We start from the raw sequence: 27800 nt of genomic DNA on the forward strand, positions 1-27800 counted from the left end.
GCCTAACCGTACTTTGTTTTTAACAATACAAACGTAGAATAAATCATTATTCAAGGTGGTATTTCAGAGATGATGCACTTCTGTTATTGCCTTCCAGTGACCGAAGCCCAAATGGCTTCTTCACGGTCGAGTCGTTCTGTTGGATAAGAACAGTTATCCGGATAAACTCTCACACGCCTCTGTAAGAAAAATATTAAAAGGATTGACATTTTTGTATAGTATAAAATAAAATATCTCCTAGAAATATCTGTTGAACAATAATCAAAATATAGTTTGATTTTTGCAAACTTCTACTGATTACCATAAGTTAAATAAGATACCGGGTGTGTGACGTATTTGGTCACTCTTGAATTTTGACCATATATTATTCACAACTGGTAGTAGCAAATTGAACTTATTAGAGGTTCAGTGTAGTGCCTGTTTATTAGTATATTTAACTTCACTGTTAGTTTTATTATTAGACTACGTTGTACTGAAACTCGTCCTATCTCAGCAGTTGATGTTTACAATCAAAATGATATTATGTTAAAAGTGTCAGTAGCATATGTGCATATATTTTGGGATTAAATCGAGTCGTCGTTAGGCTTAATCTCCATCTACTGATTATGTTATGTACAGTGACAGTAATTCAAGAAAGAGACTGATAAAAGTTCGATTGTAATATGTATCGTGAACTGTGAATGTTGTTGTATGATGTTTTTCAGCTAAAAAGTAGAAAATAAATATTATTCTGTATCTATAGTAACTGAAAAGTTTAGGCTGATGATATACGGACATCTTTGTAAGACGTATAAAAAAATCAAAGGCCATTAAACATCACTAAAGATAATTTGTGGAAAATTTTTCAAAAGTAAAAGCAGGAATAATATTTAAATAGGACATTAAAAGCTGTCAACATTAACAGACTACATTTAAGGCAATCTTGTGCTGAAACATGTTGAGTTTTAATGTTGGCAGTTTGCCAAAAAAATTATTGTGTATTTTCGATATCGTTCGTGATTTCAATATTAGAGGTCATTACTGCTATTGTGAGTTATAGGGAGTCTTAAGTCCATTAGTACAATGTCCATCTAGTTAAAATTTTCTCTGAACTTGTACATTGTCCCTCTTCACACGCATAACGTATTCTTAAATATGATTGAATGTATTCATGAGAAGCCCTTTTTTTGTAAACAACCTCTGGATATTTCCACTATTTTGACTTTTGCATTTCTTCATATAACTAATTAATTTACAAGTACCTTTGCGTTACGAAAATACTAAAGCAGTTAGATAAATTCTCGTTCATCTGCACACTGAAAATTGTTTCTTGCTAACAGATGCTCTTTGAAAATATTTAATGGCAGTTTTCCTTAAACTAGTGATGAATAAATATAAAGTGTGCAGTCAATCCAGTCTATTGGACAAGAGTGTATATGCAAAATGATTGTCCAGTGGGCCATTTACAATCGTCTTTTGTCATTCTTTGTGTTATTTCAGTAACAAAAATTGTATTGCGGCGTTGTTTTTTTTTTCTCTTTTAATTACAGTACATTGACTAAAATGCTTTGCTGGCAAAAGTAGATGGTTTTCGATTCAATGAGTGGAGCCGGCACATTATTAAAAAACATTAATAAAGCTTCGCTTTATTTCCCTCCGTAATCTGAGGGTCGCGGGTTCGCATCCCCGTCGCGCCAAACATCCTCGCCCTTTCATATGTGGGGGCGTTATAATATGACGGTCAACCCCACTATTCGTTGGTAAAAGAGTAGCCCAAGAGTTGGCGGTGGGTGGTGATGACTAGCTGCCTTCCCTCTAGTCTTACACAACTAAATTAGGGACGGCTAGCACAGGTAGCCCTCTAGTAGCTTTGTGCGAAATTCAAAAAAACAAAAACAAACAAAACCTTTTAATTTTTTCTTTACTTAACTCTTCAGTATTAATATTCTCGCTATATAGTAATAAGCATGAATACAAAATTATATATTGTCTTGAAATATCTTACTTTCTTTTCCTTTCTCATTTCCTTCATATAAATAACCAGCCAACTTCCGGCTACAACCAAAAGGCTAATACCGATTCCTCCACTCAGACAGGAAAATACACCAATCATGGCATTAAATGCCAGTTGATAGTTTTCTGATTTTCCCTGTGAAGCTGTAAAGTTGATATGTCAATACAAACAACACCAGAAAGTGTAATCACATAAATATCAATATTTTCTCCTTTTTAGGATTTAAAACATTGTGAAATGAGAAAAGTTCGAGACGATGGTAACCTAACAAAACTGTCACTTTCTATCTTTAAAGTTAAGCACAAAACTACATAATGGGCTATCTATACTCTGTCTACCACGCGTATCGAAACCTGGTTTCTAGCGTTATAAGTCTGCAGCCATACTCCCACTAGGGGCGTCACTTTGCTCTTATAGCTTTCTTTGCTCTCGCATTTACTCACTCCTTGCAATATTTTTTTCATTTAGAAATAATTGCCCCCTTGCGGACTTATACTAATAGAAGCCATGTTTCGATACTCGTGGTGGGCAGAACAGAAATAGCCCTTTATGTAGCTTTGCACTTAATAACAAACAATATCTTTTAAAAGAATTAATTATTAAAAACAGGTTAAGAAAGTGCTTGTTTTGCTGTTATCATTTGTAAAAATTATTTTAAGGGGAGGGGCGCAACGGAAACTTTCCTGAGTTAGTGGGGCTTTCAGAATGTAGAATTCTGTTAGGGTTGTGTTGGTAAATCATCCCAATTCCTTCCTGAAGAAGACAAATACTCCCAGAAAGTGCTAGGGTTATTAGGGTCCTTGAATTGTAATATTTGAATCCTTAGAGATTTGATTTGGTTCTGACCATCTTTTTATCCCTTTGATCTAGCCCAGGATTAGCAATGAAAGATGTTCTACCTATTATGTGTGAGTGACAGAAATATCTTTCATTTTGACGTACATTATTGAAACTCTAATTGCCAGAAAGCAATAATATTTAACAGATTAACCGATGATATGATGGAAAAGACAATTCTATTCTTAGACGTAACTGTCACAAGGGTTGATGATTTGGAAATACGCACAGCCCACGCGTTAACGGTTTTCGTTGTGGTCGCTCTTGGCTGCATCGTGAGAGAAAGTGATACACGTTTGAAAAAAACTATTCAATATTCAATTATTAACAGTTCTACTTGGCCTCGTATGTTAATTGTCAGATACGCCATGATAATGAGATTATCAAAATACACCAGTGATTTGAAGTGGTCATCACAGTCAAAATTCAATATGATGTGACGTGGAAACTTAATTTGTCTTGAATTATGAAAATGTCTGATAAATACGCGATTCCTAGGGCTGTGCGTGACCCAATGGTTGGCGTACCTAATTGTTAAACATTTGAACTACAGTAAGCTGTTTTATAAGCATTTTCAGCTGCATAGGCATTAAAACCATGATAATCAATCCCTCTATCCCCCTAAGCGGCGGGTGTTAGTGATTGGTTGCCTAAGTGCCTCTGACGTATCTATTTAGTCCATGTTTCACACGAGGTGATATTTTGAGCAATGTTTTGACAGTCCGTACAAAATAAGCTAAAATACTATTTTACACGAAGATTGTCTCGGTCAAAACCCCTCTTCCATGCAATTCAGGAATTCATTCTTATTAGATGATTCTTATCAGCTTCCGATAGAAATAAGCATGAGTTATATCACTCAACTGGTATGAAATACGAGTTAACAAAATACAGTTTGATGAGAAAAGGGGAAGAACAATCTTGTTAGGTTCAAGTTGGCTTCAGATATGAAATCTGTGTTAATTCTTGTGGTGCCCACCGAAATTCTGAATGACATTCAGTGTGCATGTTACAGCTTTAGTACCTAACGTGTGTTGTGTTAATTCCTGTGTCGCATCAAACACACTCTTTAACACAGGTGGAGTATGGGAAATTTGGCAATTCAGAATCTGAATGTTATAACATTTGTTATACTAGTGCTTTCAGAGAAGGACTAAAGCGCCTACAGATGACTATTCCTAAAGGTAGATTATATCTGGCATATTTCATTTTTAGCACTGCAATTGCGTTTGTAAGTGTCTTATTAGATAAATGTTAAAGTTCTCTGGACATTAGCATGCTCACTCTATCAGCCATATGAGCGTTATAATGTTCCACTCAATCCCACTATTCGTTGTTAGAGAGTAGTCCAATAGTTTGCGCTGGATAGTGTTGAATAGCTGCTTTCTTTCTAGCCTTACACTCTCGAGTACTTTGCGCGAACTTCAGAAACAAACAAACTCTGATCATTAGGGTTCAAGTTATAGGCGTTAAAGTACGTGAGGTAATTTTGTATTAAATCTTTATCTTGGATTGCTATCACATACCAATAACGTGGCTGCATATTCCCTTAAACCATCGTTCATACAGCATTTCAAAAAATCCTTCTTTTTTCAGCTTCAGGATACCAAGGCTAAACTTTTCCTCATAGGGAGAATCTTTCTGTAGACCAAAACCATAGTTTTGCTGTGGTTAAGAAATAACGGTTGTGAGTAATATAAGAATATTTGGGGTTCGGTTTAACTTGGACATACCATTAAGTCCTGTGTTATGAATTAACAGTAGTTTTATATATCGTTTACTTACTAGTAGTCCATGCTATTACAGACAGAACACTCTATACCTATAAGTGTCAAGAAGAAAGAATAAATAATTAAACTGAACTACGGCAGGCGACAAAAAATAACAACAACAAAACGTGCAATTCAAAAAAAAAACTTTGAATATGTAATTATCAAATATTCTACATTCACGTAGCGTAACCAAAAAAAAATAAAACATGATAACTCCTAAAATATATATAGGAGGTGTACAACTAAATAATACAGATTGAACTAAGTTATGTTGTTTAAAGGCGTTTTATCGATTTCATTTACTTCAATTAATTCCAATAGGGAAGAACAGTTTAATGTTTTCTGTAATAGCACTCGATGGCTGAATCAATATACACAAGTGCAGATACAGCTAGCGATTAAAAGCCACTACGTTAACAGAGGGGAAGATAAAATCAAAATAAAATGATAACAGATTATAGAGAGAAACAAAAACAAAACAAAATGGTAAAATATTATAGGGAAAACAAAACCAAATTGTAAAATATAGGGAAAACAAAACAAAATGATGATAGATTTTAGGAACAAATAAAAATAAAATTGTCATAACTTCTAGGGAAAACTAAAAATGAAACGAAATGGTTACGGATTATAGAGAAAAATAAAATGGTAACATATTGTAAGGAAAATAAATCCAAAACAAAGTGGTTGCAGATTATAGGTTTTATTCGCACAAAGTTTCAAAAGTATAATAATTATTTTTAATATAATTTGGGCCGTTCTTAATAAAAACGACTTTTAACTCACTTTGAAACAAATATCTTAATAATGTTTCCGCTAGATGGCGAAATAAATTCGGAAAATAACTTTCTTACAGGTGCGAAAAGTCCAACAGTTTCGGTGTTACATGGCTCTTGCTGAGATGCGAAGTCTAACACAGGAGAATCGAAAATGAAGGCATAACGACCAGAAGCTCCTGGTTATTGTAAATAATTGGAATTTTTAAATGGATTATTATTGCCTGTAAGCTTAAAAAAAGAGTATTTGATTTTATATACAGTAATAGTTCTGATACTTAATTAAACATTCGTAGTTGTGTTTGAAAACTAAAATCAGCCAAACAATAATGTAACCAATTAACTACCAAAAGGATATACGGCTTAATATGGTCTTGATTCCAAATTTGCAGGTCGTGAATATATTTAATGTAATTTACAAACTTATTATCTTGTTTTCCTATTGTTAAGCGTTAGTTCTCAGTGCTTATGACGTTAAAAGTTGGGTTTCGGTACCCACGGTGATCACAGCATAAACAGGTCATTATTTAACTTTGTGCCTTGCGACAAACAATGCTTATCCTACGTGTATTTTACTACCATGAATATTGTTTTAATTATTATATATTGATGTTTTCCTCTTTCAAAATATTCGCTGAAGAACAAAATATCCTGCATTTACACCTTTCGTTACTGATTTAATCTTATTATCGATATTGACATAGAAAACATTTTTCAAGTAAACAAAAATATTGATAACGATAAGTTAAAATTCCAACAGATGGTGCTAACGTCTTTTTTTTTTTTACCCAAAATATTTGCTGAAAATTTTATTCCCACCTAGAGGTATAGATGATGTTTGGCGCACTCTCTTGATGCCATCTCCGGCTGTATGTACGAAAGTATCTTTGTTCCTCATATTTTGGAAAGCAATTCGAAACAGCTCCATCTGGTGGGTAGCAAAGAATTCATGTACCACAGAGTTTTCCACGGTTCCGTAGTCTATGGCACCTTGAGTTACCAAATCCTCTATTGATTTGATTTCTAAAGGAAATAAGTGAACGATGGTCAATATTGTGGTCATGGTCTTTCTGGAGTACAAAAAAGAATAAATAGAAATTATGTAATTACTCAGAAATACCATTGTAATGATGGAGGGGGATTACACTGTGTAACTGTTTCTTTATATTTATTAATCACAGTCTAGGAAGCGGAGGAGAGCTCCACTCTTTCAGACTTTTTCAGTAAAAATGGACCAAAATTAGGAAAGTTATTCTCAGCAGGAGAATCCGTAGAAGCTAGTCCAGTGTCCAAGAGCTATCAAGGTCCTAAAGCGAGCGCTGGACTCCTTCCATAATAGGGGCGCCTGTGGAATAAATTTCCTTGATTTGCTCGGTTTGGCTTGTTCCACATTTCGCGCTAAACTACCCAAAGGCAAATCTGCATTATCCGTTCCTAATTTAGCAATAAGAGACTCGAGCCAAGGCTGCTCGTCATTACCGCCCAACGCCAACCCTTGAGCTACTTTTTACCAACAAATAGTGGAATTAACTACGAAATTATAATGCCCCCACGACTGAAAGGGCAAGCATATTCGATGCGACAAGATTCGAATCCACAGATTGCGAGTCAAGCATCATAATAAACTGGTATGCCAGGCTCGTGTTGCTTGTTCAAAGAAACCTTAGTCCACGACTTTTAGTTTGCTTCTTACACATTTGTTAGTGTACATTTGTTGTAATATTTAGATCAATACATTTCAAGACATTACTTGAAGTATTGTTAAAAACAATATTAGAATTTCACGTAACTACATTTCGCATTCATTACGTTCTTTACGCTAACAGACAAATAAGTTTTTAAGTTTTTCTCCTTTAATTACTTTCCACATTGTCTCCCAGTGACATAATGGTTTATCTGCGGACTTATACTGATAGAAATCTGGTTTCGATATCCGTGATGGGCAGAGCACAAATAACCCTCTGTGTATCTTTGTGCTTAATAACAATAACTTTCCACGTTTTGAGTCTAAAGGAATACATTTCACATTATCTTAATATGTTTTGTCATAATTAAGGGCTGTTTAAATTACGTTCATTTGAGATATTAAAGTTAATATTATAAATAATTAATCATTAACAATTCTTAGGCTGTAAATACACTTGATTATTTGAATCTGGGAGGCACCTTATGTGATGTGTAGGTTAAACAACTTGGTTAGAGATCCTAAAGTTGTCTTTAATTTTGAATTATTAACCATATGGAGGAAAACCGACGGAATTGTCTGTCAACATTACCTTCTGCCTAAGTGGATAGTCACTTTTTTAATATACCCGTAATTGAAAGGGCAAGGCGTATTCGAACCTTAAACCTTTCAGTTCACTGCAGGGTATGGTTATGTTACTTTTAGTTACACTGATTTGACTTAGAGTAATCCGGTAATTTCCATAGCGTAACAGGAGGTTCGCTAGCAAATGCGTTACAGAGTATATTCGAATTCTTTGTCCTCGACTGAATGTGAAGCAAAGAAAGAGTCTGAACGATAAAATAATCTTTATTTAACACTTAAAATAATAAAAGGTAAACAAGTGGATTTATTTGCGCCTTTACTTGAGAACTTTGTAACGTGTATCATGAATCAAGAACTAATGCTATAAATTGTTCCAGACGTAGAAAACATAGCAGTATATACAGAAAATAATACCACTCTTCCACTTGACTGGTTGTAACTCTCACTGTAATATAAAGACGATTTATCCTTGGAGTATCAAATGACCAGTCTGTGAAAACGATTGGTGACTATTTCAGTAATGCATGTTCCATTTTACAGGAATCTTTTCCCTGAGAAAGTCCAGTTTGAAAGGTAAATACCGCCAGTGGAATGTGAAAAGAACATAATGGTTCCCTTGAATGGAAAGTTTGATTTTTTAAAGTGGGGGGGGAGGCAGGAAGTATGTGTCACGCCTGCATACAACAAGTTAGCCACTAGGCCACGAAGCTGCAAGTGGGAAGACTTTAAATTCTACCTAGTTTTCAGATGTTAAACATATTATAGTCTGACTTAAATTTTAAGGGCTGTTAGTTTGTAAAGTGTCCAGTTTTACATATTTTCAAAGAAAGATGTCGGTAATCTTAATTTGACAATTGATGACAGTTTTTAAAAGCAGAGCCTATGCACGTACAAGGGTCACAAAGAATGAGGAATTTCAATTAATTATTCCACTTATTTCTATTGTAAAACATTTTTTACGATAAACAAAATAAAATGAAATAAGCTGTGCAGTGCACTAGTATTTCGTATTTGTTTTAAATGTAGTAGCTTATCTTTATTTTATCTATGTATGCCTGTAAACTTGTTTTGTTCCATATAACTTTCTTATTTTCCATTTTTCTCACATAGAATTGACATTCTATAATATTCTGTATTTTTTCTTTTAAGAATCGTTTCATCAAATTTGTCACATGCTTGGGATCACTCACTCAGTGTCATCCTGGAAGAAGAATGACTGTCCGGTAAGTCTTGTTTCTGAGGAAGTCATGGATAATAATGTGCTTGTACCTGCTAGCATTCAGGGTGCCATCAAATTTATCTATATTTTTCCAACATCATTGACTGAGATGTAGTTTACATTTGTATTGGCCCAGTCACTCTAGATTGTATGTTAATTGCACTGTTAATCTACTATCTTCCATTAAAATGACTATTATTGATTGCTTAAAACCAATTTGAATCATCTGTAACGAGCATCTTTATAAAGATTTCCTCATCCAATTGTTTGAAATCCAATGATGTTGTCAGCTTTTTTTGTATGTTTGTTTCTCTTAAGCAGCATTTTTTCTTAGTGACTAAACACCCATTGTAACATTCATTCAGACATGTATCTACAGCTGAGTCATTGGCAAAATCTCTACTGAACTGTTTCATATCTTGTAAAGATAATACTTTGAGATTCTTTAAATCTGGACACTTTTCTGTCATTTGGTACATGGTTGTTCATCTCATGCTTGAGATCAGTGACAGTCTTCCTTCTGTCCTGAAGGCTGTATAAACAAAGATACTTAACATCAGTATCACTGAGTTTAGGTGTTCTGCCTATTCCTTTACTATTTTCAAATTTACCTGTCTTAGTCTCATGTTTTAGGGTGTACTTGACAGTGTATGTGGATCATTTCAAGTTTGAAGCAACTTGTCGTAGAGTCCAATCAGCATCATTTAAAGCTTTTATGCGAACTCTCAGCTCTACTGACAATTATCCTTTTTTTTTTTTGTCCTTCGCGTGACAACAAAACTTAATATATAGTGTTAAACACTTTTTATCAAGGCTTATTTGTGGAACGCTATTAGATTGATTTCTTTTAGCATATACTGGTATTATATGTTAGGTTCTCGCTAACTCCTTTCTGTATAGTTAAGACACTACATGGGGTACCATGACAGTTATTTCAGACCCTAAGTGTGACAACTGTATTCATTCAGTTAGAACCATTATGACATACTCAGTGATGTCGAAAAAACCCACTTGTAGAGGAAAATATAAATGTAAAAACGGCTCGTTTGGGTTGAGAAAATATTTTACGTAGAGGAGCGAACAACGTTTCGACCTTCTTCGGTCATCGTCAGGTTCACAAAGAAAGAAAGAGGTAACTGACCGTAAGCTGACCACATGCTTGAGAGGGGTTATGTAACTGAGTGTCGGAATGTAGAGGGTGGTGTTAGATGTTTGAATATATAATTTTTATATTATTTATTTTATTATTTTTAATATAGATATACAGGTGTTCCTTTGTATTGGTTTAAGTTGTTGTATAAGTAAGGCTTCTTTAATTTTGCGTTGTTTATCTTTGTTTCTTTATTTAGTATTTGAGTGTTCTCTATGGTTATGTTGTGTTTATTTGACTTGCAGTGTTCGAAAACGTGTGAAGGTGACTTTTTATGTTCTTTGAATCAGGTTTCCATTTTTCTACTTGTTTCTCCAATATAGATGTCGTGGCAATTATCACATTGTATTTTATAAATAATGTTGGTGTGGTGTTTGTCAGTGTAGTTTTTACATAGTATAGACCTCAGTTTTGTGCCTGGTTTTTGAATAAATTTGGTATTAACTGGAATGTCATATTTTGTTACTAATTTTTGCCAAATGTTGGTTATTTGTTTGCTGATGTCAGGAATATATGGTATACAGCAGTATATGGTTTCGTGATTTTTTGATTCGTGAGATATATTTACTTTTGTTGGTTGATTTTGCTTTCTGTCTAGGTGTGTGCGTATAATATTTTCTACAGTTTGTGGGGGAAACTTATTGATGTTGATGAAGTATTGTTTTATTTTGTCTAATTCATCGTTAATTTTATCTGGTGAGCATAGTTTTATGGCTGTGTTTATTTGGTTTCTTAGTATGTTGAGTTTTTGTTTTGTTTCATGTGCTGAGTCCCAAGGAATGTACAGTCCAGTATGGGTGATTTTTCGGTGGATTTCTGTTTTGAATTGTGTGTCGGTTCTTGTAATTTTGAGGTTAAGAAATGATATTTGATTGCTTTATTCCTGTTCACATGTGAAGTTAATATTGGGATGTATAGAGTTAATGTGATTGAAAAAATTAAGTGTGTGTTCTGTAGATCTGAATCACGCAACCGTGTCGTCTACATATCTGTACCAGTATATTGGTGGATGTAATGCTGTGTTAATTGCTTGTGTTTTAACTTGTGTCATAAAAATATTGGCTAGAACTGGTGATACTGGGTTGCCCATGCTCAGGCCATTTGTTTGTATATAGAATTCACCACGATGAAGACAAAACTTCATGTTCAACAACCATAACTATATACAAAGAAATGGCCTAAGCATGGGCAACCCAGTATCACCAGTTCTAGCCAATATTTTTATGACACAAGTTGAAACGCAAGCAATCTAACACCGCCCTCTGCATTCTGACACTCAGTTACCCAACCCCTTTCAAACATATGGTCAGCTTACGATCAGTTACCTCTTTCTTTCTTTGTGAACCTGACGATGACCGAAGAAGGTCGAAACGTTGTTCGCTCCTCTACGTAAAATATTTTCTCAACCCAAACGAGCCGTTTTTACATATACATTATGACATACTATTGGTACAAGTACATGGGTAAATGATAACTGTTCTCTGGCTCTTTCAGTTGTCGACAGGTATCAATGAAACATTACCACAGTGTTGAACTTTACATTATGTAATGACATGGAAGGATTAGCTCCATAAATTGGAAAACATGACAAAATATTCTCTTGTCCTAATACTTTAGCTCAGGACTATATACGTTTCCGTAATACAAATTCTTCTCTGATACACAGTATTACACTAATCTTTCTCTGATGCACAGTACTTCCCGTACATATGTTTCCCTTATACACAGTAAACACATACCGTTGCGTAACACCCAGTATTACCTGTTACAAGGCGTTCCGAGGTAAAAACAGCAGCTAGCTTAGCGGTGTAGGCAGAAATTAGTACAACGTTGGTGAACCACCAAACTCCGACGACAACTCGGGCTGGAAAGTTGATGAATCCAGGATCAATAGTCTAGAAATGAAATGTAAATCTCTTTCATCAACACCATCTTGTGTATTGTAGAAAAAAAATCCACAAAAAACAACAACAACTAAGCTTTCTAATTACAACTAAAATAATGTGAAATGGAATAGGGCTTTAAGGAAGACGGTCCGGTAATATCTAATATATAAGTCAGTTGTCTGTTGGTAACGCTCCATTCGTCTCTGTCATTTAGCAAGAAAACTGACCTATTATTATAGCCTTGAGCATGCGTATAATACATCGAACGTTCACAAAAGCTGGCATGAAAACCACTCTTTTAGATTCTTTTATGTTTTTATTAATGCATATACATAGCTTGACGTACACATTTCAACATTCTTGGTGAGTTTTAAAAACATCTAAGTTAGAGGCTAGTGACCATAACTGGTATGTTTTTTTAGGTTTTCGTGGAGTTTTTTGTTGTATTATTACTTCTTTCGATAAATCATATTTTTCTTTCTTCCATACGTATTGCCATAAGTTTTAATTAATGATAGCACTTGAAATTATTCTTTTTAGGCCCAAACTTTGTGATAGAATTTTTATAATAAACCTTAAGCCTTTCATTTTTGGATGCTTCATCTTTTTTTCAGCGTTTAGAAAAATACACACTGCATTTTTTTAACAAACCTCTAACCCATCATTTATTGAAGGGTCGGGCAAGGGTAGTATACAAGTATATCTGTCTCTTGATTTTACTGGCGTAAAATAAAATGAAAATGTGCGATAGGCGAATACTAAGTCATTCTTTACTTTATGGTAAACCATTTCAGGTTTACAAGCACGTCCTTTCAAACATCCTGCTGTTAGCTTTTCTCCTGATGTCCACATATTTTATATCTTCCATCTACATCTTTTCTGGCCTTTCTTTCATCTTCTTTTTCTAGATCGTGGTCTCGGATGTATTCAAGAACGTGTTACCAATTCGAATCCCTCATTCCTGATAAACTCCATCTTTCTTTTCGTATTCGATATTAAAAGCACTTTTATAACCTTTATCGTTTAAACTATATCTCCAACTGCTTTTTCAGAATTTTACAACTGTACTAGAATTCAAAGGCCTTAATATGGCTATTTTATTCACGAGTTAGTCCAATCTTCTCTAATTTTTTCATTACAGAGGTTAAAGCGTCGTCTCATTCAAAAAACAATATAACACCCATCAATTACAAAGTTCAAATCTGCAATGTTTAAAATGTTAATTACCAAGTTCAAACCTACGATGCCTACAATATCCATTACAAAATTCAAATATAAGATATCTAAAATCTCCATTACAAAGTTCAAACCTTCAGTGTCTAAAATGTTTATTCCAAAGTTAAATTCTAAGATGTTTAGAATTTTTATTACAACATTCAAATATAAAGGTTCCAAAATATTCATTACAAAGTTCATTTTTAAGATGTTTAGAATATTCATTACAACATTCAAATATGAGGTGTCTAAAATGTTCATTACAAAGTTCAAATCTAAGACGTCTAGAATATCCATTACAAAGTTCAAACCTTCAATATCTAAATTGTCTATTACAAATTTCAAACTTACGATGTCTAGAATATTCGTTACAGAGTTCAAACCTGTGATGTCTAAAGTGCCCATTACAAAGTTAAGACCTACGATGTTTAAAATGACCAATACAAAGTTCAAGACTATGATGTATGAAATATCAATGAAATTAGATTTAGTTTATTTACCTTTCTACTGAATTATATAAACATTCATTTCAGTTGCAGCGATGGTATGATCATAGAACTACTTACATGAAGCAGTTGAAAGATTAAAAACGTAACCTTGATCCATTTAAATATTTCTGTTTATATTTATAACCAGACGGATCTTTCGAAACGTGAGATCTATTCTGAAGTTACGATGCATAGATAAATTAAAAATCGCTCAATTTAGAGTTTACGGACGACTAACAACAAAACTGAAAATCAAGTTAGACTTTGATTAATTGTGTAAAAACCGCTTTCTTTTCCACTGGCCAGTATAAGCTTGTATTGGAATGTAGCTACGTATCATGATACCATTTCTGTTATGGTGATTACATTTTTTTTTTCGTGTTTTCAGATAAGAAATGTTCTTTCTATTCAACAGCAACAACGTAACAATACAAAAGCTACCTACCTGATTAACCAAAGACGAGAACCCTAACCACAGGGCCTCAGATAAAGGAATACCTGTTGCTTGATTCATTTTGGCCACTGGACAGTGACTTTTGTGGATCGAAGACAGCATCCTCTTTTGGTAATTGTCAGGAGTAAAGTTTTGGCAGAAGTATGTGGCTAAAGAAGCTCCAACCGTTGAAATAATAATCAACATCCACAGTAACGTATCGAAAGGAGAAAGAAAAGCAAACAGTGTATTGGAAACCTGTAAGTTTCTTCGTGGAAGTAGAATTGTTTGACCCAAATCGAAAAACGGTTTGGTAAAAGTGATGACCTTCTCGCGCTCGTGACTAATCGTGAATGAAGTCACAGCGATATCCGCCCTCTGAAATACGGAAAATGAGGAAATCGTCACAGGTAAGCAATAATATATACTATTTCTCACTGTTTTCCTTAAACTATACAAAATATAAAACCTGGATTTAGTATTCAGTTAAATAGTTTTAAGGAAATCGCTTACTTGTCAGGAAGCGCATGGAGGTTCTGAACTCCTATATAGCGAAAAATTTTAGAAGTAATTCGAATACATTGAGGATTATGTGTCTACATGTATAGAAGCTAACCGATTGTGAGAACTTCAGGTGTTGTTTTTTTTCTGAAGTTGCAACTCATTTACAGATAGTAAACAAAAAAATAAGTAAATGCTATGCTACTTACGTCATCAAGTAACTCCTTTACTAGTCCGTTCCATCGTTTGGTAATCGGATGTTTACGACCGTATTGCCTAACTTCATATAAAGTATACTGGAAATTGAAGAGTGTTTGGAGTTCCATTAGAAGGTCCATGCAGTAACCTATGTATCGTTGGCTCTGAGGATCTTTTGGGTCGTATTCTTGATTTTTCATGACAAACGGGGGTTCCTTTTGAACAGGAATAAGACAAAAGAATCATTAAATATTGAATCATATTTCCACACATTTATGATAGTCAATTAGTGTTCTCATTACGGTATTTTACTATTCATTAAACCCAGTATACAACAGACTTTATTAATAACACAAGAGAAACTTTTGCTCACGGTTTTAAAATTTCTGATACAACATATTTAAAGCGTAGCTTACTCATATGGAATAATTTAGGGCATGGATTTGCCCCTATGGTAGAATTCTGAGTTGGTGAGTCGGGTTCAGATGTGTGCGATGTCAAACAAATATTCCCCGTACTTTAAATTGTGGATACATCATAAGAGTGACGGTCAGTTCCTTAGTGTAGCTGGGTTGTGGAGTGCTGTTGAGGCCTAACACGGTGTGAAAGTCAGGAACCTCACCTGTAATCGGCGTTCGTGGGTTCGAGTCCTGTTACCGAACTTGCTCAGCCTTTCAGCCGTGGGGGCATTATAATGCTCAATCAATCCAACTTTTCGTTGGTAAAGAGGATCTCAAGAGTTGGTAGTGAGTGTGTTCGACTTTCCTCTAGATTATCACTTCTAAATTACGAACTGCTAGTGGAAATAGCCCTCGAGTGACTTGACGTGAAATTCAATGAAACAAAAGGTTGCTATTGACTACCTGATTTTTATTTTGCCAACATTAGTTCAACATCATAGCTGACGAAAGGTAGCCTTAAAAGTTTTACCATGCATACAAAATGCAGACGAAATTTCTATGTTTTACAAAACTTATTTATATGATAAGTACATCCACAAACTTTTTATATGGCAAGGAAGCCTAACCAAGTTCGAATTATGTTTTTAATGAAATGCATAATATTTTGAGTATACTATCTAGGACGTTTCTTTACCTGTACAATAATTGCAATAAACTCACACAACTTTATCTATAATGAAGGATAATCCATGCTCGTCCTATACAGTTGTTATTGTGGGGTTGGGGGATCGCAGTTTTCTTTACTGTTGTTGGTAACTTTTTACCCCAGCTAGGATGGGGAAAAGAATTAACCTCATCACAACTGCAGGGTATTAGTTTAATAGACTTTAGTGGTTAGTTGCCATGCAATTAAAAATCCCTCGAATATATATTGGCAGAAGGTAAGTAAATCTATCACAACTATCTGCGACCTTATTAGACTTGAATGTAGTTAACTCAATTTTAGCAATACAGTAAAACCTTCATATTTTGGGGGGAATTAAACCTCTAACGCTCGGCTGTGTCGTTGTTAGATTTACTACTCTAGTTTCCAGTTGGTTTGTTGTTTTTGACGGCTATTCGCATAGAGTTGCATATGGATTTCGTACCTTAGCGGTCTCTAATTTTAAATAAATAGAATAGATATTTTGTTTTTGAATATCGCGCAAAGTTACACGAAGGCTATCTGCGCTAGCCATCCCTAATTTAGCAGTGTAAGACTAGAGGAAAGGCAACTAGTCATCACCACCCACCGCCAACGATTGGGCTACTCTTTTACCAACGAATAATGGAAATGATCGTCACATTGTAACACCCCCACGGCTGGAAGGGCGAGCATGTTTGGTGAGATGGGGATTCGAACCCGCGACCCTCAGAGTACGAGTCGAACGCCTTAACCCACCTGGCCATGTCGGGCCTAAAGTATAATAGAAAAATGGCAGATAGATAACAGCGCCCACTGTAAATTCTTTCATCGAATAGTTGTATTTGCTCTTTAAAATATCCAAGACACTAAAAGTGTAGAGGGCAATTTTTCGTTTACGGGACGTTAGCCATGATTTATATTTTAGCAAGTTAACCACTAGCTCACACCTACTATTTTTCAGATAATCTTATTCGCATTGAGAATAACTCCATGTATGACAAGCTTGGTGGAAGAGTTTTCATGGTATTTATTTTTGTTGATTATAATTCCGAATTTATTGCGTATATCTGTTATAAATGTGGTAAACGTTTAGTCACATATACAAGTCTGTTGTAATAAAAAAACAACAGATGTGTTAGAAACGTATTTATAGTCAAGATATGCTTGTGAATTGACAACGTCAGTCTGACTCACAGTCTGACAAGTCAGAGTTCAAGGCGATGTTCTTGTGAAGAGTAAACATGTATTTTCATATGTTTTCCTGTCAATATCCCTGAATATACTTGATGACGAGAAACCCACTTGAAACAAAAATGTATCTCAGAACAGCTGGTATGGGTATTAACACTATTATTGATAAGTAGAGAACAACGTTTCGACCTTCCTAGGTCATCTTCAGGTTAACAAAGAGAGTTTGCAAGTGATAATTGCCAGACACATGTATTAGGAACGAGAGTATAAACGGGTACGTTGCAAGTGGATGTTAGGTTATTAATTAGCATAAGTATAAGGGGGTTCCTTTTATATTGGTTAAATTTTGGTTTTAGTTACTGTATAAGTTGGGCTTCTTTGATTTTGCGTTTGTTTATATTTGTTTCCCTACTTAATATCTTGGTGTTTTTTATGGTTATGTTGTGTTTATTTGATTTGCAGTGTTTAGAAACGTGTGAAGGTGTTTTTTTTTGTTATTTGAATCTAGTTTTCATTTTCTACTTGTTTCTCAATATAGAAGTCGTGGCAGCTGTTGCATTGTATTTTATAAATTATGTTGGTGTGATGTTTGTCAGTGTAATGTTTACACAGTATAGACTTTAGTTTTGTACCTGATTTTTGAATAAATTTGGTGTTTACTGAAATGTTGTGTTTTGTTATAAGTTTTTTTCCAAATGTTGGTTATTTTTTCGCTGATGTCGGGAACATATGGTATGCAGCAGTATAAGGTTTTGTAGTTTGTTGTATCGTGGGATTTACTGTTGTTTGTTTGTTGTTGGTCTTAGTGTGTGGGTATAATTTTTCCAGGGTTTTTTGAGGAAATTTGTTTATGTTGATGAAGTGTTGTTTTATTTTGTTGATTTCATCATTAATTTTATCAGGTGAACATAGTTTTGTGGTTATGTTTATTTTGTTTCTCAATATGTTGAGTTTTTGTTTTGTTTCATGTGGTGAATCCCGGGAATGTATAATACAGTATGGGTGATTTTTCTGTGGATTTCTGTTTTGAATTGTGTATCAGTTCTAGTGATTTTAAGGTTTAGAAATGCTGTTTGGTTAGTTTTCTTGTTCACAGGTGAACTTAATGTTGTGGTGTATCGAGTTAACGTGATTTCAAAAAACGAAGTGTGTGTTCTGTAGATGTAAATCTAACAATTGTATCATCAACATACCTGTACCAGTATAGTAGTGGGTGTGAAGCTGAATTGATCGCTTGTGATTCATAAAAGTGTTGGCTAGAACTGGTGACACGGGATTCCCCACACTTAGTCCATTTATTTGTAGGTAGCTTTAATTATCGAACATAATGTTAGTTTTGGTGGTAGTGTAAGGGTTACTAATTGGTTGCTGGAGATGTGTATCAATGGTTTGGGGTCTTGGATATAAAGTTCTAAAGCTGTCTTGCAGGCTTTAGTTGTTAGGACTTCTGTGAAGAGGGAGATTACATCAAAACTGGCCATTAAGGTTTTATGATATTGTTGATTAAGAATAGATTTAAAATCAAAAGAGTCGTTGAAAAAGGAGCCAGATGATGTTACATATTTAGAAAATGCCCACGATATATATTTACCGAGGTTGTAGTTAAATGATTCGTAAGTTGACATTATGGGTCGTAGTAAGGTTTGGGGGTGCTGTAGGGTTGAGGTGTGCTTGAGTCAGTCTTTCGTAGGTAAGAAAAGTGTTTTCTGAGATTGTGTTGGGTAGTGGGTCAGAGCACGCTCTGACAAAGGAACAGTAAGGCGCTCCTTCCCTCCGCTAGCCCATGGGAGGTCCTTGGGCAAGACCGAGTACCCATTTAGCCCCCCGTGTCAGGGTTACGATGAAGTCATGGAAGGCAGGTGGTGGATGAGTGCAAGGCAACTGACATAATGTCATTAATGGCGCAACACTTAATCTGGCCAGGCAGATGACTCCAATCTAAGGAACAATGGCTGGGCAGAACGGTCCTGTATGGACACTGCTCCTATAGCAAGTAATTGCAACCTACTATAGGTACCATTTTGCAAAGAAAAACCTATGGCAAGCCAAACTAAAAATATGTCAGATAACAGCGTGAATGGGGTTTCCAGAACTTCGGGAAACTCCTCGCTCGGTAGGGTAAGTCATATGCGACAGGTGACATCAGACTGTCATCAAGCGACTGTCAGCAACAGAAAAAACTAAGAATTGGAGCTTGGAATGTTCGAACAATGCTGCAAAAAGGTAAATTAGAGAACATTAAAGAAGAAATGAGAAGAATGAAGACGAACATACTCAGATTTTCGGAGGTGAGATGGAAAGGAGCAGGCAGTATAACATCAGATGAGTTCACGATTCTATACTCAGGAGGTGATGACCATCAAAGAGGGGTTGGCATAATATTGGAAGTGGAATGTGCAAAGGCCCTGAAAGGTTTCTGGTGTGTCAACGATAGAGTCATGGTTCTAAAACTTAGTGGAAAACCATTTGACATTGGCATTATTCAAACTTACGCTCCAACTGCAGACAAGGTCATGACAGAAATTGAAAGATTTTATGAAGACATTGAAAAGGCAATGAAACAGCTAAAATCACAAGATATTAACATCATTATGGGAGACTTCAATGCAAAGGTTGGAAAGAACAAAATAGACAAAACAGTGGGACCATTTGGAATCGGAGAGCTAAATGAAAGAGGAGAGAGACTTGTTGATTGGTGCAAAGAGCATGACATCGCTGTAATGAATACTTGGTTCAAGAATCATCCAAGAAGATGTTGGACATGGAAAAGCCCTGGAGATAGAGTGAGAAACCAAATTGACTTTATCTTGATGAAAAAACGATACCGTAACTCCATAACATCATGCAAATCTATGCCAGGTGCAGACTGCAGCAGTGATCACATCCCAGTCGTAGCAACCATGGTAGTCAAACTGAAAAAGTTAAAGAAATCCAAAAAAGAACCAAGTCTACAACTGAACCTTCTAGAAGAAGACGAAGAGCTGAAGAAGAAATACATCGTATGTGTGAAGAATAAATTTGATATCCTTGACAGTTTGAATACTGCTGAAGAAAAATGGCAAAAAAATGAAGGAAAGCATCCACGAAGCTGCTAAAGAACATATTCCTACTATTAGAAAAAGAGTAAAGAAAAAATGGATTACTCCAGAAATCCTTAATCTAATGGAGGAGAGAAGAAAAGCTAAACCTAATAAGGAAAAATACCAAAAAATAAATAGACTTGTGAAGAAAAAATGCAATGTTGCCAAGGAAGAATGGATTAACACCCAATGTACAGAGATTGAAAATAACAAGGTAAAAGACAGCAAATATATGCATAAGAAAATTAGTGAAGTGACAGGAAAGACTCCATCAAAAAAAACAGGATGCTTAAAATCTAAGAATGGAGAGATCTTGATGGATAAAAAAAGATATACTTAACAGATGGTCAGAATATATTGGGGAACTATATAACGACAACAGAAGCCCAACCCCACACATAGAAATAGACACAGAAGGCCTTCCAATTATGTCTGATGAAGTGGAACATGCAATGAAGAAGATACATAAAGGCAAAGCAGCTGGTTCAGACGACATACCCATTGAACTTTTATTAGCCCTAAAAGAAGTGGGAATCCAGGAAGTGACAAAACTACTGAACACTATTTATGACATGGGTGAAATACCGGAAGACTTTAAAAAATCAGTCTTTATTGCATTGCCGAAAAAAGCCCGGAACAACTGACTGTGAACAGCACAGGATAATTAGTCTAATGAGTCATCTTACCAAGGTTCTTTTAAGAGTGCTCATGTCTAGAATGAGGAATAAGATAAGACCAGAGATTTCTGATACTCAGTTTGGATTTATAACCGATAAAGGCACTAGAAATGCAATTTTCGCTCTAAACATGCTCATGGAAAGATCACTGGAAGTACAAAAGGATTTATATCTATGTTTTATCGATTATTCTAAAGCCTTTGACAAAGTGAGACATGGTGACCTATTCGACATGTTGTCAGACCTGAACATCGATGCTAAAGATCTAAGAATCCTTAGAAACCTTTACTGGCAGCAAATGGCAGCTATCAAAATTGAAAATGAATTGAGTGAATATAGACCAATTGAAAGAGGGGTGAGGCAGGGATGTGTATTTTCACCAGATCTTTTTAACTTATACAGCGAAATAATCCTACGAAACATCAATGAACATCAGGGAGTCAAAGTAGGCGGATGCAATATCAACAACTTGCGCTACGCTGATGACACAGTCCTCATTGCGGACTCCGAACGAAATCTACAGACTCTCCTCACAACAACAGTAGACGAGAGTGAAGAAAAAGGCTTGCAGTTAAAGGCAAAGAAAACAGAGTGCATGGTTATCTCAAAACAATCAATTACACCCACATGTAGCATAACCGGCAAGGACGTGAGAATAAAACAAGTCGAAAGCTTCAAATACCTTGGATATACTGTAACATCAAATGCAAAGAGTGACACAGAAATAAAGAAAAGAATTGCAATGTCCAAGGATACCTTCTATAAAATGAAGTCCATATTCACAAACAGGAACATAACAAATGTCACTAAAATTAATACCTTGAAATCATATGTATGGTCTGTTCTCTTATATGGCTGTGAGAGCTGGACACTGAACAAAGATACAGAGAAGAGATTAGAAGCTGCTGAAATGTGGTTCCTTAGAAGGATGCTAAAAATATCATGGACTGAAAGAAAAACAAATGTGGAAGTCATGGAACTGGCAGGATACAAAAGGTCCCTCATGAAAACTATAAGAAAGAGACAAATGGAATTTCTAGGACACATCTGTAGGAAGAATGGGATAGAGAAACAGATGCTATGTGGAAAAATAGAAGGGAGGAAAAGCAGAGGGTGTCAAAGAACTAAATATGTCAACAGCCTCAATAACTATGTCACCAAGAACTCAAGAGCAACATCGAGTTGATAAGGAGGATTGACAACAGAGAAGTCTGGCATGCCATGGTCGTCGATGTCTGCCGCAGATTTGACACATGAAGAAGAAGAAGAAGTTGGTATTTTTCATATATAGTAGTATTTTGTTTAATTGATTTTCATGTGTTTTGTTGGATTTATGTTTAGTAGTTTAAATTTGTTTGTATCTGATAAGATGTCCATTTTTTGAATGTATTCATTTATGTTTACTATAACTATAGCATTGCCTTTATAAGCTTTTAGAATTTTGATATAAATTGTCTTGTTTTAAATTGTTTATACAATTAACATCTTTTTGTGTGAGATTGTTCTTTAGTTTTCTTTTCTGTGAAATTATGTTGATAATTTTGTGTGAAAATTCTTTGAAAAGGTTGTTTAAGATACTGTTTTGAGGTGTTTCAGGAAAATAGATGTTTTCAGTTCTGTCTTGAAAAGATAGGTTGTTGGTTGTCGGTGGAATTGTTATCGAAGTTGAATGTCACCCTCTAAATGGTCATAGCGTTGGCACAGGGTTAGACTTATTGAATTTCAATATAAATCTTGTGGAGATGAAAAAACCTCAGATCTTAAGCATTTGTGAAGACTAGAATTTCGTTTCAAATTAAGTTCAAACAAAGAAATTGGATAATAATTTATAGTAACTTGGAAGGTATAGTTTACAATTGATTATCTGCATTTGTCCTTAGCTTTCAAAAAGCACCCACTGTCTTAAAAATAAATGTTTGTGTTTATGGGACGTGAACCATCAGATTAGTAGTTCAACACACCAATAAACCACTGTGTTTTCTTTTTTGTAAAGATTTTCTTGTTCTATAGTGTATAGAAATACTGGTCTTTTTATTTCTTTTATATTCTCACTTGTGTTTTTACGTGATTAATTTAATTTTCCACGTTTTACTAGGCTTATTAGAAGTGTTTAATATATTGTTATATTACCTCATACACGTTTTCATCAGTTTACTCTTTTATAATAACCAATGGCACAGTGGTAGAATCCGGGTTTCGATACACGTGGTGGACAGAGCATAGAGAGCCTATTGAGTAGCTTTGTGCTTAATTACAAAGAAACAAATACAGAAGTGATGTGACCTTATTGGACTTAACTCAGGTTGTTAGGTTCTATACATACATTGTGTTTTTATTTATGTATACATTTTATTATTACTACTTCTTTCAGCTATTTCAAACGCATATAATTTTCCTATTGGTTTCTGAGTAATTATTATATAAAAATTAATAATACACACAGAAGACATCTTGTTTTTTTCAATCTTTTTTACAAAAGTTCAAAACACTCCAGTTAAAACTTGTTCAGATCGATTTTTTTAGGAATTAGTTTATCTGCCCATCTAACATAATTTATCGAACTTTGATTCGCTCGTGTGCATAATACAACACTCTACAGATTGTATTAAATACTGAATTTTATTAAACTAGTGTTTGTTTGGTTATCATGCTGATAATTTCCGGACTCAAAGCTCTCACTGTCACACATGTTGTCACAATCTGATACATAAATTAGTCCGGATTGTTAAACCTCTTATAAAAAAATAAACAAACTGCGTAATTCTATCGTTTTTCTCACAAAAATATATTTTTGATATTTTGAGGGGGGAGGACTGATGAGCAAGTGACTTGGAGTATCTATATATACATATAAAACTCAGTGACGCTTTAACATTTCGAGGAGGGGAGCTAAGTGTCAGTATCATCTTTAAGATAGTAAGTGAAAGTCCTTTAGGTACCAGTACCACTTCCAAAGAGTTGAATTGTAGTTGTTAAACGCTAAATATTTTAGTTTTAGTACTATAAAATATTTATGATTTATATGTTATTATACTGAAATAACATTCACCTCTTAATCAGCTTAACGGTTTTAACAATTCTCTGTTTGGTTCCGTCTTTGGTTCTGTTTCAAAAGTCTTTTCGTTTTATACCATTAATGTCTCTTCACAGGAAGACGATAAAAGAGGAATCTTACCTCAAGTACTACAACACGAATAGTTTTATTAGTTAATTCATACACAGCGTCGCCTGGTGGGGACTTGATCTCTCCGGGAAATAATGGTGCAGACGTGATTTTCAGCTCTTCGAAACCGTGGGACATGGTCCAGTTTCCAATCTGAAAAACAAATAATTACAGCAACATAAATATCATTTACTTATTGTTATTCATTTATTTATTGGACACATTAAACTGTGTAATATGGATTATTCGATGGCTTTAAAAACTATATATATATATATATATATTCACTTTGGGCGATTCAAAGGCATTTTTATTTCCGCTAGTAAACACGTGAAGAACAAAGTTTGTATAATGAACATTAATAACACAGACCTACAAAGTTAAACTTCATAAAAATTACTTTAGATCTAATAACAGATTTTACATAATTTGGCTACAGAGATTTCGAAAATAATGTTCTTTTTTATCACATATGGACGTTTTTACAAATCGAGAAGCATAAAAACCCTTACTTAGATCAAATTATTATTTCGTTTACTATTGTAAACAAAAGTCAACAAAAATACAAACAAACTGAAGACGAGAGGAGAATATTGATGTTAAATTAAAATCCATTCTCATTTGTCGTGGTATTTTGTGTGTAAAATCTACGTCTTTTAGTCTTAAAACTACATGTTGTGGTATTTCTTTTACGTGTTGCATCTGGAGCATCTCGTTTCATTATATATATGTAAAAACGCCTGGTTTGGGTTGAGAAAATTTGTATGTAGAGGAGCGAACAACGTTTCGACCTTCTTCGGTCATCGTCAGGTTCCCCAACATAAAAATTTTCTCAATCCAAATCAGGCGTTTTTACACATATATTTTTCTCTACAAGTGGGTTTTCTCGTCATCACTGATTATCATCACGTTTCATTGAACATAATTAATCAGCCATCATGCTGATGTTCCTCTTTTATTCATGCCTCCTTTCCATTTTCCTGTTGTTTTGGTGAAACCTTTCTTTTTGTTTTTTACTGATGGCACCCAGATTTTCAGGGAAATGGTCAATATATGAGTGTAAGAAATGAACTTTCAAGCTCATATTACAACCCAACACTTTGAATTAATCAAGCACGTTATTAATAATATCATTGTAATCTGGATTCTTGTTGTTTCCTAAAAACTTGGAATCACATTTTTAAGGTAATATACGTTTTTTTAAACTTTTTTCATTATCTTTTCGAACTGTTTATCCAAAGACAATTTCCTGATGTGAGGCCGAACAACGATTTACCACAAACATAACAAAATATGTTTGGATCATTTACACAACTTCTTGTTGCCATAGCAACGAATAAATACGACTAAAAAGAAAAAGAAAATAATATCAAAATGCACACACAAACAAATACTATCCAGAAATGATAAGTAATGTAGCCTGTTAATCGTTCATATATTAACGGTGTGCTTCTTATGGGTTCTTGAAAGATCAATAAGACTTACGTCGCTATTGGTCTAGAGAAGTCTATAGCTAGTGGTTGTCAATATTTTAAATATAAAATATGACCCGATTCTATTAAAAATGATCTTTTGTGTAAAAGTACGTATGACTCTTTGTGAAATAATCTGTATGTGATAGGGAAAAAATGGATATTATTTTCGGATTCAGCATACAGAAATTATTGAAGAACATACAGAAATCTCATGAAAATAAAACCGTCGCATGTCACTGAAAAGTTTTTAACGCTTTTATAAAAACACATTGGTTCAAGAAGTCTTTAAAAACGCTTGGGTTATAAGGTCTATATCATTTTACATTAAGTTTTTAATACATTCACCTCAGTAAATCCGGTTGTTTCAAGGTTAACCAGACTGTAAGCGATGTTTGAGTAAAAGCCAAAGTCGTTGAATTCCAAGTTTCCTTGAAGACCTTTTACATTTTGAATTTCAAGAATGGATCGAAAAAGTTCTTTGCCGTCATTCCAATGGTTCACTGTAGCATTGGAGCATACGCCAGGTGGAAAAGAAGGAGCACTGAAATGTTGATGGGAAATCAGAGAGTGAAGCCCATAGGCAGCTGCAAGAACAGCATCATATACGCGGGCTGCAGCGGGCTAAAAAACAGTTCAAGAATTAACGAAGCATATATATCTCTCTCTATATATATATATATATACACACACACAAAATATTTACGACTTTTGTTTGTTTTCATTCAAGTCTAACTGAACCGAGTTAAGTAACACAATGAAACGTAAACCATTGAACCTGCATTGTATTAAGTATGTTTAGCCTCCAGATGGCTCAGCGGTGAGAGCACAGGCTTATAATGTTAAAATTGGGATTCGATACCCGTAGTTGACACAACACAAGAAATCCATTTTCTAGCTTTTCGAACTGTTTGTTTATATGACTATTTCTCACATGTGTTAGGTAGAACAAGTCCTAATATATCGATGGCGTCATCAGTAATTCTTCGTGATGAGAAAAGGGTTCGCTTGTAGCCCTAAGTAAACCGTGAACCTGTAGCAATGCAACATGTGCTTCAAGGAAAGGTTGAATTGAAAAAAAAAATAAACATCAAGAAACGAAAGTGTTAACGATTTCTTTGTTTATTTAATTTTGCACGAAGCTACTCGAGGGCTATCTGTGCTAGTTGTTTCTAATTTAGAAATGATAAACTAAAGAGAAGGCAGCTAGTTGACACCACCAACCTACGGCTCAAGAGTTGCTATAATCGAATGTTACAGTTGGCCTTCATATTATAAACGCCATGTTTGTCAGTCTTTGCAGTACTAGAATTAATATTTCTTGACCATCAAACCGTGATTGAGGTTCAGTTGCACCTCACTCTGTCCCAGGAGATGCATGTGCATTTATTTATAAAGTCCAAAAAGAAACAAATAAACATGTAATCATGAGAAGGATCAGGTTATGCGATAATGCATTGCAACTACTAATAATATTGGAATTGATATGTACGGATAAGAGACATGTTTAAAACCAGAAGCATCGTAACACGATAAAATTCTTCTACGGGTCGGGCATGACCAGGGGATTAAGGCGCTTAACTCGTAATCTTAGAGTCGCGGATTCGAATCCCCGTCATAACAAACATGTTCGCCCTTTCAGCCGTGGGATAATTATAATGTGAAGGTCAATCCCACTATTCGTTGATAAAAGGTTATCCCAAGAGTTGGCGATGGGTGGGGATGGTTAGCTGCCTTTCCTTTAGTCTTACATTGCTAAATTAGGGATGGCTAGCGCAGATAGCCTTCATGTAACTTTGCACAAATTGTTTAAAAAATCCTCTAAAAAACGTTCATTTAGAGAGCAAAGCCGTACAATGGGCTATCGTACTGTGCATCCAATACAGGTATCAAACTACTAATTTTGTAGTTTGATTTGGGCTACAAGATGTTGGAAACTGCATGTTCGCATTTACTTAGTTTTTAATCATTACATTTTAAATTTTTTTGGTCTACCCCGTATATTGCACATGCTTTTCCAACAACTAAGCACATATAACAGCACATGCTATTGACTTTTTGACTACAGCTCACAAGTCTTTTTACCACAACTATGTTACCGTAACGAACGGAATCAACCTCCTTCACTTACCAGCTCTGAGATATCGACAGTTCGGCGAACTTTAACCTCTAAATCTTGCTTCATTTTCTTCAAGAGAAGATTTTCTTGAAGTGATGGTTGAGTACCAATGATTCCTGTCAGATAATCCGGAATCTTCCCATTTGGCTCAAACAGTGCCTGACCGCCCTAAACATGAAGGTTGCAAGAGTGGCATTATTCACGTTTGCAAATTATTTATGCTGAATGTTTTACAAATGGGATTATAAGTTTTTGTACACACAGACAACTAGCAT

The 27800-nt window shown here is 34.9% G+C and overlaps 1 protein-coding gene across 1 annotated transcript; it reads right to left on the reverse strand.

The window, feature by feature from the left end:
- LOC143228531 (glutamate receptor 2-like) lies at positions 1–27800 on the reverse strand. Its single transcript, XM_076459774.1, has 12 exons — positions 27792–27800; positions 27538–27693; positions 25755–26030; positions 23947–24087; positions 14749–14952; positions 14051–14416; positions 11779–11911; positions 6198–6401; positions 5457–5557; positions 4357–4495; positions 1985–2136; positions 1–179 (listed from the first exon to the last, which is right to left on the reverse strand). The coding sequence occupies exons 1-12, from the start codon at positions 27798–27800 to the stop codon at positions 84–86; spliced, it is 1977 nt and encodes a 658-aa protein (XP_076315889.1). The 3' UTR covers positions 1–83.

Source organism: Tachypleus tridentatus, chromosome 10 (genome assembly GCF_004210375.1).
Source record: "Tachypleus tridentatus isolate NWPU-2018 chromosome 10, ASM421037v1, whole genome shotgun sequence".
NCBI lineage: Eukaryota > Metazoa > Arthropoda > Merostomata > Xiphosura > Limulidae > Tachypleus > Tachypleus tridentatus.